Here is a 19029-nt window from a genome sequence, read left to right on the forward strand (position 1 = left end):
CTTTACCACGAATGGAAACATCCTCTCCACCTCCACTCGATCCAGGCCTTTCAGTATTCTGTAAGTTTCAATGAGATCCTCCCATCATCTTCTTAAACTCCATCAAGTACAGACCCAGAGTCCTCAGATGCTCCTCATATGTCAAGCAGGTATTAAAACAGGAGACGTCCCCAACTGGGGAAGGGGACAGGCGAAGAACCATTATCTGTTTGAAAGACCCAGTTGCGATGTCATTCATGTGTCTTGTTTTCTTCTTGCTTGGCAATGTTTTGAAAACCGCAGAGCTACGACGAACAGGAACTCCTGCGGCTCATCTACTACGGAGGGATTGAGATGGAGATTCGGAGGGAGGTTTGGCCATTTCTCCTGGGACACTATCAGTTTGAGATGACTGAGGTGGAGAGGAACGAGGTCAGTAACTGGGAGACACTCAGGACAGTTTTATCAACACAAGAACGGAATTGGTTGACTTTCAGGAGCCGGGTTTCTACCTTCCCCTATCTTTCCAATGTGTATTTTAGAATAAATTAACTGCCCTGAGTTATCCTGTCGATTAATTCGAATATAATTTCCCTTGGGTTCAGACCAAGCGGTTGCTGCTAGCGGCAAATACAGGGCAACTCTTGAATAATTTTGGTTTCTACTTAAACGGTAGATAGATCCAGATTGTTATCTCTGATTTTCTCATAGAATCAGAAGGAGGCCATCCGACCCATCGAGTCTGTACCGACAACAATCCTACCCGGGCCCTATCCCTGTAACCCCATGTATTTACCCTGCTAGTTCCCCTGACACTAAGGGGGGAATTTTCCCATCCCACCTGCCCCGGGGTGGGTGGGTGGGGGCGGACCATGCAAAGTTCCATTGATCTTGGGTGGGATTTTCCGGTTTTGGGGCAGCGCGACTGGAAAATCTCGCCCTAAGGGGCAATTTAGCATGGCCAATCAACCTAACCCACGCATCTTTGGAGTGTGGGAGGAAACCAGAGCACCCGGTGAAGTGCTTCCCGCGATCAAGGTCAGGATTTCCCGGTCTCACCCGCAGGGGGCATCATCGTGGGCGGGATGGGAAAATTTGGAGAGAGGCCAATGACTTTTGCCCGTTCTCCCAATTTTCCCATCCGTGATGACGCCTGTCATTGGCAGGATCGGAACGTCCCATCGCGGGACCTTTCTGGGTCAAAGGTTGTGGGTTTCAGGGTGGCGGGCGGGGGTTGGCAAAGAGGTTAGAAAACCCTTTGTGCCCCTTAAATCCGAAACAGAGAACACCAGCACCACACAGCGGCATTGCCCTTTGACCTTGATACCCTTCTGATGTCTCGGTGAGGTGAATGAACCACTCTGAAGCAGAGGCTCAATCTCTGGTCTGGGTCAGGATTGCAACAACAAAAGTTTGCATTTATCTGGCGCCTTAAAGGAAATACCGAAAGGACTGTTACTAGACAGATGTGGGTGCTGGGCCAGTGTGATGGCTAAAGGCCACCACACTGGCCCAGTGGCTCAGGAGGAAACCATTCGGCCCATTGAGTTCATGCTGGCTGGCTGTCAAAAGGGGGAGGTTTTAAGAAATGGCCTTGGAGGAGAAAGATATGGGGAGGTTTATGGAGGGAATTCCAGAATTTGGGGCCTGTTGAGATGACGGCACAGCCAGCAAGGGGCGTAAAGGATTCAGAGACCAGACTTGGGGCAAGGTTGGGCACTTTGAGGGTGTACTGCTGGAGGAAATCCGAGGTAGGGGAGGGACATAACCATCAAAATATTTGAACAGGAGGTTGAGAATTTTAAATTTGATGCAAGCGCATTATAACCAGCCTCTATCTTGTGGTGTAGCTGAGTTGGAAAGACAACCTGGGCTCCTGCCTCTGATTACAGAAGCATGATGGCTCAGGAGGAAACCATTCGGCCCATTGAGTTCATGCTGGCTGGCTGTCAAGCAATCTAGTCAGTCTTATTCCCCAATCCAACCCTGCAACCCAGTTATTTATTTTATTTTCCTCAATTGCCCATCCAGTTTCCCATGAAATGCGTGGAATCAGACAGTGCAAAAGAGGCTCTTCAGCCCATCGAGCCTTCACCGACACACGAGAAACACCTGAACTCCCACCTAATCCCATTTAACAGCACTGGGTTCATAGCCTTGAGTGTTATGATGTGCCAAGTGCACATCCAGATACTTTTTAAAGGATATGAGGCAACCCGCCGCTACCACCCTCCCAGGCAGCGCATTCCAGACTGTCACCACTCTGGGTAAAAAGTTCTTCCTCACATCCCCCCCAAACCTCCTGCCCCTCACCTTGAACCTATGTCCCCTCGTGATTGACCCTAAAAACTAAGGGGAACAGCTGCTCCCTATCCACCCTGTCCATGCCCCTCAGAATCTTGTACATCTCGATCAGGTCACCCCTCACTCTTCCCTGCTCCAACAAAAACAACCCGAACCTACCCAACCTCTCTTCATAACTTAAATAAACTGATCATCCTCCACTTCTCCCAACCACTCGGTGTGTAAAGAAAATTCTTCCTCACAGCTCTGTCCATCTCACATTCAAAACACTCAGGTGACACTTAGGTGCTTCTATTTGAAGTCAACTAATTCAGCCTTGTCAATAGAGGCAGCGTTGCTTTTCTTGAAAGGAACCTTTGAGAACTTTTTCAGGGAGCCTCGCTGTCGCACTCTTTTGTATCCCCACTTTTCTGTGCATCGCTATTAGCAACAGTCACCTCAGCTGCCTGGGGCCTAAACTCTCGGGTTTCCCTCTCTAAATCCCGTCATCGCCCTGGGGGAGAGCAAAGAACGTACAGTCAGAATGGGAATGGCCTCAGACATTCCCCAGACACCCTCGCACCATTGGCATGTGGAGAGCACCGCTGCCAGAGCGGTAATGGATCTTCTGGATGGTGGGGGCCTGCAGGGGGCGGGGGTCGATGAGGGGAATGCTTGTACTGAGATTCTCAGCGGCTGCCAGTTTTGATTGGTGTCATTCCCGTCCTCTCCCGTTCTCAGGTGGACAGTCAGATGCGGACCAGCTACGAGCAGACCATGGGCGAGTGGATGGCCTGCGAGGCCGTTGTCCGTCAGCGCGAGAGGGAGTCGCACGCGGCAGCGTTGGCCAAGTGCTCGTCCGCAGTCAGCCTGGATGCCCAGATGCAACGGATGCTGCACCGCGATTCGACAGTTAGCAATGAGGTGAGGGACGGGGGTGAGAAGGCCGCGTAGGGTGAATGCAGGAGAAGCACAAGGCATCGCCACGACAACCTGCATTTATATGTCACCTTTCCCCCCTGGAAACCATCCCTGGGGTGCTTCAGAGGAGTGCAAGATTTGACCCCAAACCACATCATGACATCCCAGCACGGATGACCAAAGACTTGGTCAAATTGGTTTTAAGGAGCAGCTTAAAAGAGAAGAGAGAGGGACAGAGAGGTTTAGGGAGAGAACTCCAGACCTGAGGGCCTTGGCGGCCGAAGGCAGCTGCGGGGTGAGAAATTAGAGGGAGTTCCCATTCCTGATCATTCTGCAGTAGCAGGAAACTGAGATTTTTTTTGTCTGTGGTTGTTCAGGTGAGAACACATTTGAACTGAGCTGTAACACCTTTCACTGCCTTACCACCCGCTCAGAGCTGGGGGGGAATTCTCTGACTCATCCATTCCAACCCCATTGACAGAGAGAATGGGGAATTTGGCATTCGAAGAACAGTACAGCACAGGAACAGGCTCTTCAGCCCTCCAGGCCTGCGCCGATCACGTTGTCCTATCTGGACCAACCGCTTATATCCCTCTATTCCCTATCTGTTCATGTATCTATCCAGATAAGTCTTAAATGTCGCTAACATGCCTACCTCAACCACCTCACTTGGCAGTGCATTCCAGGCCCTCACCACCCTCTGTTTAAAAAACTTTCCCCGCACATCTCCCCTGAACCTTTCCCCTCTTACCTTCAACTTGTGCCCCCTTGTAACTTGTAACATTTCTGCTCTGGGAAAAACCTTCCAACTGTTCACCTTATCTATGCCCCTCATAATTTTATAAACGTCTATCAGGTCGCCCCTCAGTCTCCATCTTTCCAGGAAGAACAATCCCAGTTTATTCAATCTCTCCTCGTAGCTAATACCCTCCATACCAGGCAACATGCTGGTAAACCTTTTCTGTACTCCCTCCAAAGCCTCTACATCCTTCTGGTAATGTGGTGACCAGAATTGGACACAGTGGACCCGATTCGGACGCGAAAACGTGGTAAGGTCGGGTGTGAGGCCATTAACGCGATCCGCATCCGCGCAGATGGCCACTTTACCAAAACCCGGGAATGGCCGCGATCTGAATCGTGCCCAAAACGGGTGCAACGGCAATTTAAATGCATTTGCATGCATTTCAATTGAATTAATGAACTGCCCGCCCAACTTCATCAGCATTTCCCCCTTTACCACCATGTTCGCCGATCTGGAATCACGCTGAAATGGACCTGCTGAACAAAAGTCTGAATCGGGCGCGCCAGCTGCTGCAAAGGCGAATTCAGAGCTCCCAACGGCCCTCTGACTCAGATTGGTGGTGGAGGGGAGAGGGAGGCAGGCCAGATCATTCTTTGGTGGGGAGGGCGTGGCGGGGGGAGGGGGGGGTGGAGGTAGGAGGGAGGGCCGATCGTTGTCTGGTTGGGGGGGCAGGCGGGTCAGATATACCTCTGTGGGAGGGGGGGAGTGAGGCCAGATCGTTCTCCGGGGGGGGAGGGGCAGGGAGTGAGGCCAGATCATTCTCTGGGGGGGTGGCGGGGGGGGGGGGGGAGTGAGGCCAGATCATTCTCTGGGGGGGGGGGAGTGAGACCAGAACGTTCTCCGGGGGGGGAGGGGCAGGGAGTGAGGCCAGATCATTCTCTGGGGGGGTGGCGGGGGGGGGGAGTGAGGCCAGATCATTCTCGGGGGGGGGGGGGGGGGGGGGAGTGAGACCAGATCGTTCTCCGGGGGGGGAGGGGCAGGGAGTGAGGCCAGATCATTCTCTGGGGGGGTGGCGGGGGGGGGAGTGAGGCCAGATCATTCTCTGGGGGGGGGGGGGGAGTGAGACCAGATTGTTCTCCGGGGGGGGAGGGGCGGGGAGTGAGGCCAGATCATTCTCTGGGGGGGTGGCGGGGGGGGGGGGGAGTGAGGCCAGATCATTCTCTGGAGCGGGGGGGAGTGAGGCCAGATCATTCTCTGGAGCGGCGGGGGTGAGGCCAGATCATTCTCTGGAGCGGGGGGGGCAGTGAGGCCAGATCATTCTCTGGGGCGGGGGAGAGTGAGGCCAGATCATTCTCTGGGGCGGGGGAGAGTGAGGCCAGATCATTCTCTGAGGCGGGGGAGAGTGAGGCTAGATCATTCTCTGGGGCGGGGGGCAGTGAGGCCAGATCATTCTCTGGGGTGCGGGGCGGGGGTGGAGTGAGGCCAGATCATTCTCTGGGGGCGGGGGGGGGGGGGGGTGAGGCCAGATCATTCTCTGCAGCGGGGGGAGTGAGGCCAGATCATTCTCTGGGGGTGGTTGGGCGGGGGGTGGGGGGGGGGGCAGTGAGTGAGGCCAGATCATTCTCCTTGGTGGAGGGGTGGGGGAGTGGAGTGAGGTCAGAAGGTCAGATCATTCTCTGGTTGGGACGGGGAGTGAGGCCAGATCATTCTCTGGGGGGAGGGGAGGAGTGAGGCCAGATCATTTTCTTGGGGTGGGGGGGTTAGGAAGGCCAGATGGATCTCTGGTGGGGGGGGGGGTGTCAGGGGGGTCTGCTGCCACTCTGCGGGTGATCGGTGGGGGGAAGGGGGCAGGAGGCCGTGATCGGTCTGGGTAGCGGTGGGGCGGGGGGGGTGGATAAGGGGGACAGTGATGTCTGTGGGGACCATCGCTCCCGCTTTTCGTTCCCAGGCCGCTTTCTGCGGCCCAGGAACGATCTGACACAGGTGCGCTTTTTCAAATTTTTTTCTAACTGCGCATGCGCAGTTCAGAGCACCGATCGTTTCGGGCGCGATAAGCCCCGCCCACAGCACGATTCAGACCCGTGATTTTTTTTTTCAGGCTGAGTGCGCATGGGGGGCCTGAAAGCAGATTTCCAAATCGGATCCGAATTGCGCCCAGATTCAGCACTTAGAATGAAAATGGTAAAATCAGGCCCAGAATTCCAAATGTGGCCTAACCAATGTTTTATATAACTAACATAATTTGCCAACTTTTATACTCAGTGCCCGGTCTGATAAAGGTAAGCATGCCATATGCTTTCTTCACCCCCTTTTCCACCTGTGCTGCCACTTTTAAGGATCTGTGGACCTGGACTCCCAGATCTCCCTCTGCGTCTAATTCCTTCAGCCAAAACTCCATTCACAGCAGCGGCACCGGAGAATCCCAGTCACGGACGAGGTCGGAGGTTTCGACGTTAATGTCCGACCGGCGTGGGGAGAATGGCCACTTGACTCCCACGAGGCTGCTCATTCTCCTTGTTGGCCTCCGCCTCACCCTTATTCCTGAATCTGACGTTGCCTCTCCCACTCGCTCCCGTCACCAAACCAGAGCAGTAACTGCCCTCCCCAGTAACCAGGGAACAACCCGCTCCTTCCCCCTTAGCCTATACACTGTCAGCGCAATGACTGCTCTCTGCTGCCAGACACGAAGAGAGACTAATCGGAAGATAAACTTGTCTTTCATTAGAATGGAGGCGATGGAAGATAATTTAATGGACATTACTAAATTACGAAGGGATGGAACAGACTAGATAGAAACTGTTGCCAGCGTCTATGACAAGAAGCCATAGATATAAGATTAAATGTAAAAGCATTAGAACAGAGAGCTGGAGAAAGCTTATTACACCGAGGGTTGCAGAGCTCTAGAATGTAGGGATTTATGTCAGTTGTTAAGAATAGGTTAGAGAAGTGATTGAAGGGAATCGGGATAAAGGAATTCAGAAGCTGGCTGGACGAATGAGATTAGGACCACAGCTCCTAATCTCATTGCTAGGCTGGCAGCTTATTTCTATGTGCTTCTCTTTGTCTCCCCATGAATATCCCTTTCTCCCATTCCCTTCTCACCCCTTCACTATTTCCCCTTGAAACTCTCGCACCCCCTTCTCCGTCCTGACCTTTTTGCTTATACCCAAATAAATCTCCCCCACCGCTCCCCAACTCCCCACTTCCAACACCATCAACAGAATGGATTTCCCGGGGAGGATATACTGCCTCCAGCCTCTGCACACAGCCTATTATTCTCAGTGGGTCTTCTAGTACTAATTTTTGATGTTTCTTTTTGTTTTAACTTCTCTCCGTAGAGCCCCTACAGTGCAGAAGAAGGCCATACGGCCCATTGAGTCAGCACCGACTCTTTGAAAGAGCATTTTATCCAATTAGTTCTGCGCCTCCTCACTCCCCAAAGTCTGTCCACCATCTACAAGGTACAAGTTAGGAGTGTGCGGGAATACTCCCCGCTTGCCTGGATGAGTGCAGCTCCAACAACACTTGAGAAATTCAACACCATCCCAGACAAAACAATCCGTTTGACCGGCCCACCACCCCCCACCTTCAACATTCACTCCTTCCACCACCATCGCACAGTAGCAGCAGTGTGTACCACCTACAAGAAGCACTGCAGCAACTCACCAGGGCTGCTTAGACACACCTTCCAAACCCGTGACCTCTATCACCCGGAAGGACAAGGGTGCACGGGAACCCCACCAGCTGCTAATTCTCCTCCAAGTCACTCCCAATCTTGGCTTGGAAATATATCGTCGTTCCTTCACAGTCGCTGGGTCAAAATCCTGGGACTCGCTCCCTAACAGCACTGTGGGTGTAGCTACACAGTGAGAAGTCTCATAACACCAGGTTAAAGTCCAACAGGTTTATTTGGAATCACGAGCTTTTGGAGCACTGCTCCTTCATCAGGTGAGTGGAGAGGTGGGTTCACAAACATGGCATATGTAGGCAGAGATACAATTGCAAGATAATGGTTGGAATGCGAGTCTTTACAGGTAATCAAGTCTTTACAGATACAGACAGTGCGAGTGCAGAGGGTTAATCACAGGTTAAAGAGGTGTGAATGGTCTCAAACCAGGACAGTTAGTAGGATTTTGCAAGCCCAGGCCAAATGTAGCTACACCTCAGGGACTTCAGCGGTTCAAGGAGACAGCTCACTACCACCTCCGCCTGGGCAATTAGGGAAGGGCAACAAATGCTGGTCTAGCCAGCGACGCCCATGTCCCATGAAAGAATTTTCAAACAGTATTGGCTCTGACTGCTTTTCAGCTTCCCAGAGAAAAGTTACTGTGCATTTCGCAATGATCAAACTGAACCCAAGGTGCAGAGAACATTTAAACTGATACATTGGGGTTTAAGTTGCATGGCACTGGAGGGAGCTGGGGTACTGAGCCAGCACACCATCACTCCGTCTTGGACTAGCCTGCTGGAGTCGCTCCAGTCCCTCTACCGTCCGCACCCTTGAGGGTCTTTAGTTAGTTCCTGTCAAGTTCCTTAAAGAGATTCCAAAGAGGTGGTCTCGCTGTGTGGATAGGTGTTCGAGATGGTGAAATGTCACGTTGATATAGTATAGGGCGTCAGTTCAGTGTGGGTATTGTGGTGTCTTTAATTGGACTGCGTGACCAGAAATGTGGCAAAGGAACAGACACTGAACCATCACTCCTGAAGCTTTTCGAAAGAAGACCCACAGACGCAGGCAATTCATGAACGGCCTTACGAAGGACAGAGGCTGCCGGTACCAGTTGTAGATAATTTACGCTCTGCATCAGTCCAGTGCCAAGAAGACTGCAAGTGCTGATGTTTTGAAGTTTAATTGTGCAATTTCTCTTCCCTTCACCTCTCTAAGTGACTCTACTCTCGTATTCCAGTCCTCCCAGAGTTGCGGATCAGACAGCCAGAACCATCTTCGCCTGCAGAGTGACTCCAGCACAAGTACGCAGGTAAGCCACCCACCCTTGTGGCGCCAATTGCTCGTCCCGCGACCTCACGGGGTGGAGGGGGGTGGTGGGGGCTCATGGCCCACAGTTTGGGAACCCCCTGCTGTAGGACTTTCCAAATGGGTGAGTTGAGAAGGGCCAAATAGTCTTCGTTCACTGTGAGAGTGGGTCTCATGAACAATGCCCGCACCTCATGAAGATGTTGAAAGGCTTTTGGTGCTGAAGGGATTGAGATGAAAACCACCCACCTTTCCAGAATGTAGTAACTCCAATTCTTACTGGCTCAAGCTGCCTGGAAAGCAGATAGAAATGTGACCAACTCGTTTAGTTCAGGGGAGCCATTCTTGTGATAAGGTCACATTCAGCAGCGAGATCCAATTTTCGACAATAGCAGGCGAGGGTTTCTCCCTGTGCCTCGGTGGTTAATTGCAACAGAGGATCATCCAGACAAACTTTACTCTCTGCTGAGTCAGCAGGGTAGTGGGGGCTGAGCAGCAGCAGAGACACTGGGTGAGGCAGTGGCGTCGTGGTATTGTCACTGGACTTGGAATCCAGTGACCCAGTCCAGAGACCTGGGTTCGAATACCACCATGGCAAATGGTGAAATTTGGAATATGCAAGGAAGAATCTGGCAATCAATCATGAAACCAATGTCGATTGTCAGAAAAGCCCATCTGGTTCACTCATGTCCTTCAGGGAAGGAAATCTGCCATGGTCGGCTTATGATGAAAGTAAGGAGGTGTGGGATAGAGGGAAAGTTGGCCGATTGGATAGGTAACTGGCTATCTGATCGAAGACAGAGGGTGGTGGTGGATGGAAAATTTTCGGACTGGAGGCAGGTTGCTAGCGGAGTGCCGCAGGGATCGGTGCTTGGTCCTCTGCTCTTTGTGATTTTTATTAATGACTTAGAGGAGGGGGCTGAAGGGTGGATCAGTAAATTTGCTGATGACACCAAGATTGGTGGAGTAGTGGATGAGGTGGAGGGCTGTTGTAGGCTGCAAAGAGACATAGATAGGATGCAAAGCTGGGCTGAAAAATGGCAAATGGAGTTTAACCCTGATAAATGTGAGGTGATTCATTTTGGTAGGACTAATTTAAATGTGGATTACAGGGTCAAAGGTAGGGTTCTGAAGACTGTGGAGGAACAGAGAGATCTTGGGGTCCATATCCACAGATCTCTAAAGGTTGCCACTCAAGTGGATAGAGCTGTGAAGAAGGCATATAGTGTGTTAGCTTTTATTAACAGGGGGTTGGAGTTTAAGAGCCGTGGGGTTATGCTGCAACTGTACAGGACCTTGGTGAGACCGCATTTGGAATATTGCGTGCAGTTCTGGTCACCTCACTATAAGAAGGATGTGGAAGCGCTGGAAAGAGTGCAGAGGAGATTTACCAGGATGCTGCCTGGTTTGGAGTGTCGGTCTTATGAGGAAAGGTTGAGGGAGCTGGGGCTGTTCTCTCTGGAGCGGAGGAGATTGAGGGGAGACTTAATAGAGGTTTATAAAATGATGAAGGGGATAGATCGAGTGAACGTTCAAAGACTATTTCCTCGGGTGGATGGAGCTATTACAAGGGGGCATAACTATAGGGTTCATGGTGGGAGATATAGGAAGGATATCAGAGGTAGGTTCTTCACGCAGAGAGTGGTTGGGGTGTGGAATGGACTGCCTGCAGTGATAGTGGAGTCAGACACTTTAGGAACATTTAAGCGGTTATTGGATAGGCACATGGAGCACACCAGGATGGTAGGGAGTGGGATAGCTTGATCTTGGTTTCAGATGAAGGTCGGCACAACATCGTGGGCCGAAGGGCCTGTTCTGTGCTGTAATGTTCTATGTTCTATGTTCTATCCTTACCCGGTCTGGCCTACACATGATTCCAGAGCCACAGCAATGTGGTTGACTCTTACAAAGCCCTCTGAAGTGGTCCTGGAAGCCACTCGGCTCAAGGGCAGTTAGGGACGGGGAATGAATGCTAGCCCAGCCAGCAATGCCCCACATCCCTTAAATAACAGTTTTGGCCTCAGGGCCAAACAGGTTTGAAATCCATCCACCTGCAAAGCGTTAAAACTGCCCCAACACGAAGGTAAGGGTGGAATTTAAAAAGTCAGACATAATTTCTCCTCCCGACAGGTCATTCGGGGATGGGGCTGCCACCGCTCACCACACCCCTCCCCCACACACCACACCCCTCCCCCACACACCACACCCCTCCCCCGCACACCACACCCCTCCCCCACACGCCACACCCCTCCCCCGCACACCGCACCCCTCCCCCACACGCCACACCCCTCCCCCACACGCCACACCCCTCCCCCGCACACCACACCCCTCCCCCGCACACCACACCCCTCCCCCACACGCCACACCCCTCCCCCGCACACCACACCCCTCCCCCGCACACCACACCCCTCCCCCACAAAGCCCTCCCCCGCACGCCACACCACTCTGCCGCACGCCACACCCCTCCCCCGCACACCACACCCCTCCCCCGCACACCACACCCCTCCCCCGCACACCACACCCCTCCCCCGCACACCACACCCCTCCCCCGCACACCACACCCCTCCCCCGCACGCCACACCCCTCCCCCGCACGCCACACCCCTCCCCCGCACACCACACCCCTCCCCCACACACCGCATCCCTCCCCCACACACCACACCCCTCCCCCACACACCACACCCCTCCCCCGCTCACCACACCCCTCCCCCGCACGCCACACCCCTCCCCCGCACGCCACACCCCTCCCCCGCACACCACACCCCTCCCCCGCACACCACACCCCTCCCCCGCACACCACACCCCTCCCCCGCACACCACACCCCTCCCCCGCACACCACACCCCTCCCCCGCACACCACACCCCTCCCCCACACACCACACCCCACCCCCGCACACCACACCCCTCCCCCGCACACCACACCCCTCCCCCACACACCACACCCCTCCCCCGCACGCCACACCCCTCCCCCGCACACCACACCCCTCCCCTGCAGCCACACCCCTCCCCCACACTCCCCCATCTCCAGCGGGATAGTCCTAGCACATGGAGGATGGTTGTGAGAGACATTGGGTTTGAAGTCATGCATCCACGGATGGTAATGTTGAGTTGAGGTATTGGAAGAGGTCACCATGTTCAGTAGAATGGAGGACGGGTAAAACAGCATCAGGGAAGGACGAAGTTCTCTGCTTGCTGGTAGTGCTGTCCTGCTCTGCTATGTGACTTAAAAGGGGCGACAAAACCCACAGTCTGGCTGTGTTGCTGACTATAACATTTAGCTTATATTTAGCACAGTCTAAAGATGTGCAGTTTGGCAGAATTAACCATGCTCAATTGCCCCTTAGATATGTAAGTTTAGATGGATTAGCCATGGGAAATGTGTGGGGTTACGGGAATAGGACCGAGGGTAAGATACTCTGTCAGAAAGTCAGTGCAGACTCGAGGGGCCGAACGGTTTCTTCTGCACAGTAGGGATTCTGTGATTCCAGGGATCAGGGTGTTGAATTTGATGATCAGCCATGATCATAATGAATGGCGGAGCAGGCTTGAGGGGCCGAACGGCCTACTCATATTTCTATTTTCTATGTGATGCACCATCAATCGAGCAAAGACTAGTTTGTATGCAAGAACAAATAGGCTTTTATTCGCAAAAGACTTGGAGCACACCCATGCCGATGAACTGGTCCAGACTGAGGCAGGGGGATGGGGAGCAGTCACCTTTATACCTGGACAAGGGCGGGGAGGTGTCTCGGGTAGGGCCGGCAGGGGTGTGTCCAGGCATGTCACATATACAGGTAATAAGCTAACAGTGGTTTACCACACTATGTTTCCATGTAACTGTGTGAACTCTGAGTGTTTAAAATATCCTTTCCCGTCTCAGATCCCATCTTTCCTGCCACACTCGATTTTTCAAGTAAACACATGAACACCTATAAGCTGCCATTGTGAGGTCTAAATGTGTCTTAGTTAAGTATGCAAACATCAAAGAAAGGAAATGGAGGCTGCTTGGTACTGTATTCAAATAGCAATTAACTTGCGATTGATTTTTTTAAACCAAATTTCTGCAGCTGTTTATGGTTGAGTTTAAGTATTTAAAGTTCCAGTTCTGTTGAGACCAACTACAGCCATTGGTGATATAGAAAACACACGGTGCAATAGTCTGGAGAATGTACTTCAAGAGGTGAAGGATGTTTGGAGTATTGGGTGCAGTTCTGGTCACCACACTACCAGAAGAATGTGGAAGCTTTGGAGTGAGTGCAAAGAAGGTTCACCAGGATGTTGATTTGATTTGATTTTATTGTTGTCACATGTATTAGTGTATAGTGAACAGTATTGTTTCTTGCGCACCATACAGACAAAGCATACCGTACATAGGGAAGGAAAGGAGAAGTTGCAGAATGTAGTGTTACAGTCATAGCTAGGGTGTAGAGAAAAGTCAACTTAATGCGAGGTAGATCCATTCAAAAGTCTCATGGCAGTGGGAAAGAAGCTGTTTGTGAGTTGGTTGGTACGTATCCTCAGACTTTTGTATCTTTTTCCCAATGGAAGAAGGTGGAAAAGAGTATATCCAGGCTGCGTGGGGTCCTTGATTGGGCTGGCTGCTTTTCCGAGGCAGCGGGAAGTGTAGACAGTGTCAATAGGTGGGAGGCTGGTTTGCGTGATGGACTGGGCTTCATTCATGACCCTTTGGAGTTAATTGCCGTCTTGGACAGAGCAGGAGCCATACCAAGCTGTGATATAACCAGAAAGAATGCTTTCTATGATATATCTGTGGAAGTTGGTGTGAGTTGTAGCGGACATGCCAAATTTCCTTAGTCTCCTGAGAAAGAGCCTGGTCTGGAGGGCATTGACTATGAGGAGAGGTTGAACAAACTAGAATAGTTTTCACTGGAAAGACGGAGGCTGAGGGGAGACTTGATAGAGGTCTATTAAATTATGAGAGGCATAGGCAGGGTGAATAGTCAGAGGCTTTTTCCCAGGGTGGAAGTGTCAGTTACAAGGGGGCACAGGTTCAAGGTGAGAGGGGGAAGGTTTAAAGGAGATGTGCGGAGGAAGTTTTTCACGCAGAGAGTGGTGGGTGCCTGGAACACAGAGGAAGTGGTGGAAGCAGTCACATTGCATTTAAGGGGCATCTGGCTGGGTACGTGAATAGGGAGGGAATAGAGAGATATGGACCTAGTGAGGGCAGGTTTTTTTTTAGTTTAGTTAGGGCATCATGTTCGGCACGGGCTTGGAGGGCCGAAGGGCCTGTTCCTGTGCTGTACTTATCTTTGTTCTTTATGTGCGGCCTTCTCACTAAAGACTCACAGAGCTGTGTTTTACCAACTCTCTGGAGACGGGAGGCAGCAGGATGGGGAAAATGATAGCTGAAGGTTCCGGCAGGGAAGCTCGATGTGGAAGAGGAGACAGGCAGAAGTGTACAGGGGGCAAAAGTCATATTTACGTTCAAATTGTATTGACCATCTCAAGCGGAACAGAACGTTCTGTCCCAGTAGCAACAAAGAGTGATTTAAAAGCAGTGAATTGAGGTTACCTGAATACTTAATTAAATGTAATTATTTACATTGGCTGAATGGTTAATAAAAGCTAGCAGTATTTGTATTCACTACGATATTGGGTTTAAAGAGATATTTACACCATGTCACCAGTCACAGTAACAGACATCATTGTATTTTGACAGTTTCACTGTCCAGGATTAGACGCACAGGGTCCTCATGGGTGTAAATGGGAGTCGCTCACCATATGTCACATCGTTTATAGGATTCTGCAAGTACCACAACATTGACACAAGGACAAATACATTGTTGGTTGTTAATTAAGGCCCCATGGCAGGAGCAATCCAAGCCTACGAAATGATTCACTGTTGCCCTCTCAGGCTGAGACTGGTGGCTCCATCCTTTCGCTTTCACCCACTTTGAGAAAGAGTCACCTTGAGTCGCCCTATTTCCCCCTCCATCAATGCCTCAGGAGGGATTGATACAGAGGGATCTGGGCGTGCAGGTCCACAGTTCCCTAAAAGTGGCAACACAGGTGGCCAAGATGATTAAGAAGGCGTATGGCATTGAATACAAGAGTTGGCAATTCATGTTGCAGCTATATAAAATCTTGGTTAGGCCGGATTTGGAGTATTGCGTGCAGTTCTGGTCACCACACTATCAGAAGGACATGGAAACTTTGGCAAGAGTGCAAAGAAGGTTCACCAGGATGTGGTACATGAATAGGGAGGGAATAGAGGGATACAAACCTAATAAAGCAGAAGGTTTCTCTTTAGTTTAATTAGGGCATCATGATCGCTTCTCGGCCTTTTGGCTAAGATCAAGTGTCGAAGTTTGACCCTACACTTGATAGACATCAATGAGGTCACACTGAGGCTTCATTGAAGCAATTTTTAAAAACGCCACCTGGGCCTTTTGGCTAAGGTGAAGCTCAAACCCGGGAGGGGGTGTAGTGCCTGCTCCTATCAGCTTGGATCTTGTTGATCGAGGCCAAGACAGGAAAAGTGGGGCCTGTCTTGTCAGCTTGGATCTGTAATGTCTCTCTTGTAGAAACTTTGATTGGACCAATTGGGTTTTTGATTGGATATAAATTTTTTAAAAATCATGGTCGGCAGGGGCTTGGAGGGCCTTTTCTTCAGTTTCGTTAGAGCATGATGCTCAGCACAGAGTTCGAGGGCCGAAGGGCCTGTTCCTGTGCTGTAGTTTTTTTATCCTTTGTAAATGTGGAATAAGGATTGGCTATCAGCCACATCAAACTTAGTTAAGGTCGTTCATCTGCTCAGTCGCAAATTTCAGAATGGTCACTTCATGTATGTCCCTTCCCCACCGCGGACATTTTTAACCCTTACCCAAGAGGAACATTGAACTTTTTAATGACCTTGATCTATGTCTTTTCTTGTCATTCATTCGTGGGATGTAGGCGTCGTTGACTGGGCCAGATTCATGGCAGCCTGTAGGTGTCCACGTGTTTACTTGAAAAATCGAGTGTGGCAGGAAAGCTGGGATCTGAGACGTGAAAGGATATTTTAAACACTCGGAGCTCACACAGTTAAGATACACGAAAGACGTGCTGGTTAGGTGCATCAGGCAGGCTAAATTCACCCTCAGTGTACCCAAACAGGCGCCGGAGTGTGACGACTAGGAGATTTTCACAGTAACTTCATTGCAGTGTTAATGTAAGCCTACTTGTGACTAATAAATAAACATTAAAATACTGTACTTGAAAGCTGAACAGTCTCTTCAGAAACAAAGCCAGACTGTGGGCAATAAATGCTGGCCCAGTCAGCGATGCCCACACCCCATGAATGGGCAATAAAATTGTTTGCCAGCCCATTTCAGAGGACATTTAAGAGTCAGTCCCATTGCTGCGGATCTGGAGTCAAATGTAGGCCAGACCAGGTAAGGATGGCAGATTTCCTTCCTTAAAGAACATTACACAATCAAAAGAGGGGTTTTTTTTCCGACAATAATTTCACGGTCGTCATCAGACTTTCAATTCCTGATTTTTAACAAATTAAAATTTCACCATCTGCCATGGCATGACACGGCGGCACAGTGGTTAACACTGCTGCCCCACAGCGCCAGGGAGCCGCGTTCAATTCCCGGCTTGGTCACTGTCTGTGTGGAGTTTGTACATTCTTCCCGTGTCTGCGTGGGTTTCCTCCGGGTGCTCTGGTTTCCTCCCACGGTCCAAAGATGTGTGGGTTAGGTTGATTGGCCGTGCTCAATTGCCCTTTAGTGTCCCAGGATGTGAAGGTTAGAGGGATTGGGCAGGTAAATATGTGGGGTTGTGGGATAGGGCAAGGGTGGGATTGTTGTCGGTGCAGACTCGATGGGCCGGACGGCCTCCTTCTGCACTGTAGGGATTCTATGATTATAGATGGACTGGGATTCTATGAACCCGGGTCCCTAAAGCATTACCCTGGGTCTCTGGATTGCAAGACCGGTGAAAATACTAATACTCCACGGTCTCCAATCCTGCTCCTAGTTCGATACTTGTTCAGTTTCCTGTCAGGAAAATGTTGCCTTGTCTTGACTGCGCCACAAGTGTTGGGAAAGATATCGGTGCACTGATTGACTTTAAATTCTTGGACACGGAGCTAAGTCTTGTGAAAAGCTTTAATGGGACCAAATGCTGACTAGGCCCAAGACTCATTGGTGTCTTCAGGGTCTGGAATTCATTTCACTTCAGCCGGTGAAGTTTTAAAGTTTATTTATTAGTGTCACAAGTAGGCCTACATTAACACTGCAATGAAGTTACTGTGAAAATCCCCCAGTCGCCACACTCCGGCGCCTGTTCGGGTACACTGAGGGAGAATTTAGCACGGCCAATGCACCTAACCAGCACGTCTTTAGTACTGTGGGAGGAAACCAAAGCACCCGGAGGTGATTTTAACATGGGGACAAAATGAGAATATTGTGAATGGAGGAAAATAGTTCAAGGGGGAGAACACAGCAATATAAGGAGAAGCTTTGGGCTTGTGTTGAGTACTCTGATCTCAGACAAGGATTAGCTTTAAGGCCCACGGACGAGGAATGAATACATTTGCCAAGCTTTCTGTTCTTGAATGCCCTCACAGGCCCGGATTTTCCTACCCTAACCAGCATCGAAAATGGACAATCTGGCCATTTGTTTCAGGGCCAGATTACGGGAGCTTGCTGTGTGCAAATTGGCTGCCACGTTTGCAGCAGTGACTAGGCTTCAAACATAGCTCACTGACAGTGAAGTGTTTTGGGACGTCCCATAGTCATGCCAGGCATTACTGCAAATAAGTGCAAATTATTTAATGGAAAGTAAAATCGAAAGGTGTCAGGGGTAAAATCGGACAGTTTCCTCCTGGCCTTGTCCTGTTAAAATAAATCCCCCCCCCCCCCCAAAGTGTCTCAACTCGCTCCGTGTGAGGTACTGGAAACCAGCTCCTGCCAGTGGGAATGGGTATGGAGTGGATAAAGCCAAAGCACTGACAGTGAGAATTGAAAAATGTAATGGATTTTTAACACCCTTTATCCCATTCCCGCCTGCCTTCCCTGCTTAGCGCAAAATATATCTGAGAAAAGTGTTAGGGTCCTGGACCAGAATCCCAAATTACATTAGGAAGCCACACTAGACCACAACATTTTTTTTCTATTTTGGCATACATTTGAGGATAGATGCTTCACTCCAAGAGTAATTCCACTGACAAATTAGTGGTCTTTTATCGTGAAATAAATTTGATCTAATAACATAGTTTAACTATGGGGCAGCACAATGCCACAGTGGTTAGCACTGCTGCCTCATAGCGCCAGGGACCCGGGTTCAATTCCCGGCTTGGGCCACTGTCTGTGTGGAGTCTGCATGTTCTCCCATAGGTTTCCTTCGGGTGCTCTGGTTTCCTCCCACAGTCTAAAGATGTGCAGATTAGGTGGATTAGCCTTGCTAAATTGCCCCTTAGTGTCAGGGGTATTAGCTAGGGTAAATGCATGGGGTTCTGGGGATAGGGCCTGGGTGGGATTTTGGTCGGTGCAGATTTGATGGGCCAAATGGCCTCCTTCTGCACTGTAGGGATTATATGATAACTGTAACAAACGGAGCAGCTTAACTCATAACAGTTGAACAACAGTTAAAAATGAAAAGAAACTACTCTCTAATTTCGAACATATCACTGTTTCAGAATCATAAACCACTTTAAATATAGTTAGCAACCACAAATATACTTGCTATAAGGTTGTACACAGGCTTGATGGTTTCAGAGAGTTTCAGAGCAGCTTGCAGACCTCTGTCTTTAAACATGCCCCAGGCAGAACTGAAAGCTTTTCCTCTCTACATACCTAGCTCCTCCCATTAACTACATCATCACAAGGCCCTGCATATCAAAACCCACCTTCCATTCCTTTACTCAGAAACCCCAGGGGATCTTTTCTTTTTGTAAATAAAAGTCCATTAGCTCTATCTAAGTGAATACTACATGGCTAAAAGGAGTAATTATCCTGCTCTTCCAGCATCTGAGCTGCACGTTTTCCAGACTATCTGCAGAATAGAGCTGAATCTGTAAACAGTCGCCTTAAACATAAATATATCTGTAACACTCTCCTCACAAAGGTTTCTTAAGCTAGTAAGATTTTAAACATCAGAAAATAAACGGGATACTGTGAAAA

General features: G+C 50.4%; 1 protein-coding gene across 1 annotated transcript in view; it reads left to right on the plus strand.

Annotated features, from left to right (window-relative positions):
- Positions 1 to 19029, plus strand: part of sgsm1a (small G protein signaling modulator 1a) — a 130284-nt gene that overhangs the window by 92266 nt on the left and 18989 nt on the right. The window contains exons 15-17 of the mRNA XM_078226108.1: positions 283 to 411; positions 3004 to 3186; positions 8833 to 8904. Coding sequence (XP_078082234.1) covers positions 283 to 411; positions 3004 to 3186; positions 8833 to 8904 — 384 coding nt within the window. The remainder of the gene's footprint in view (positions 1 to 282; positions 412 to 3003; positions 3187 to 8832; positions 8905 to 19029) is intronic.

This window comes from Mustelus asterias, chromosome 13 (assembly GCF_964213995.1).
Source record: "Mustelus asterias chromosome 13, sMusAst1.hap1.1, whole genome shotgun sequence".
Lineage (NCBI taxonomy): Eukaryota > Metazoa > Chordata > Chondrichthyes > Carcharhiniformes > Triakidae > Mustelus > Mustelus asterias.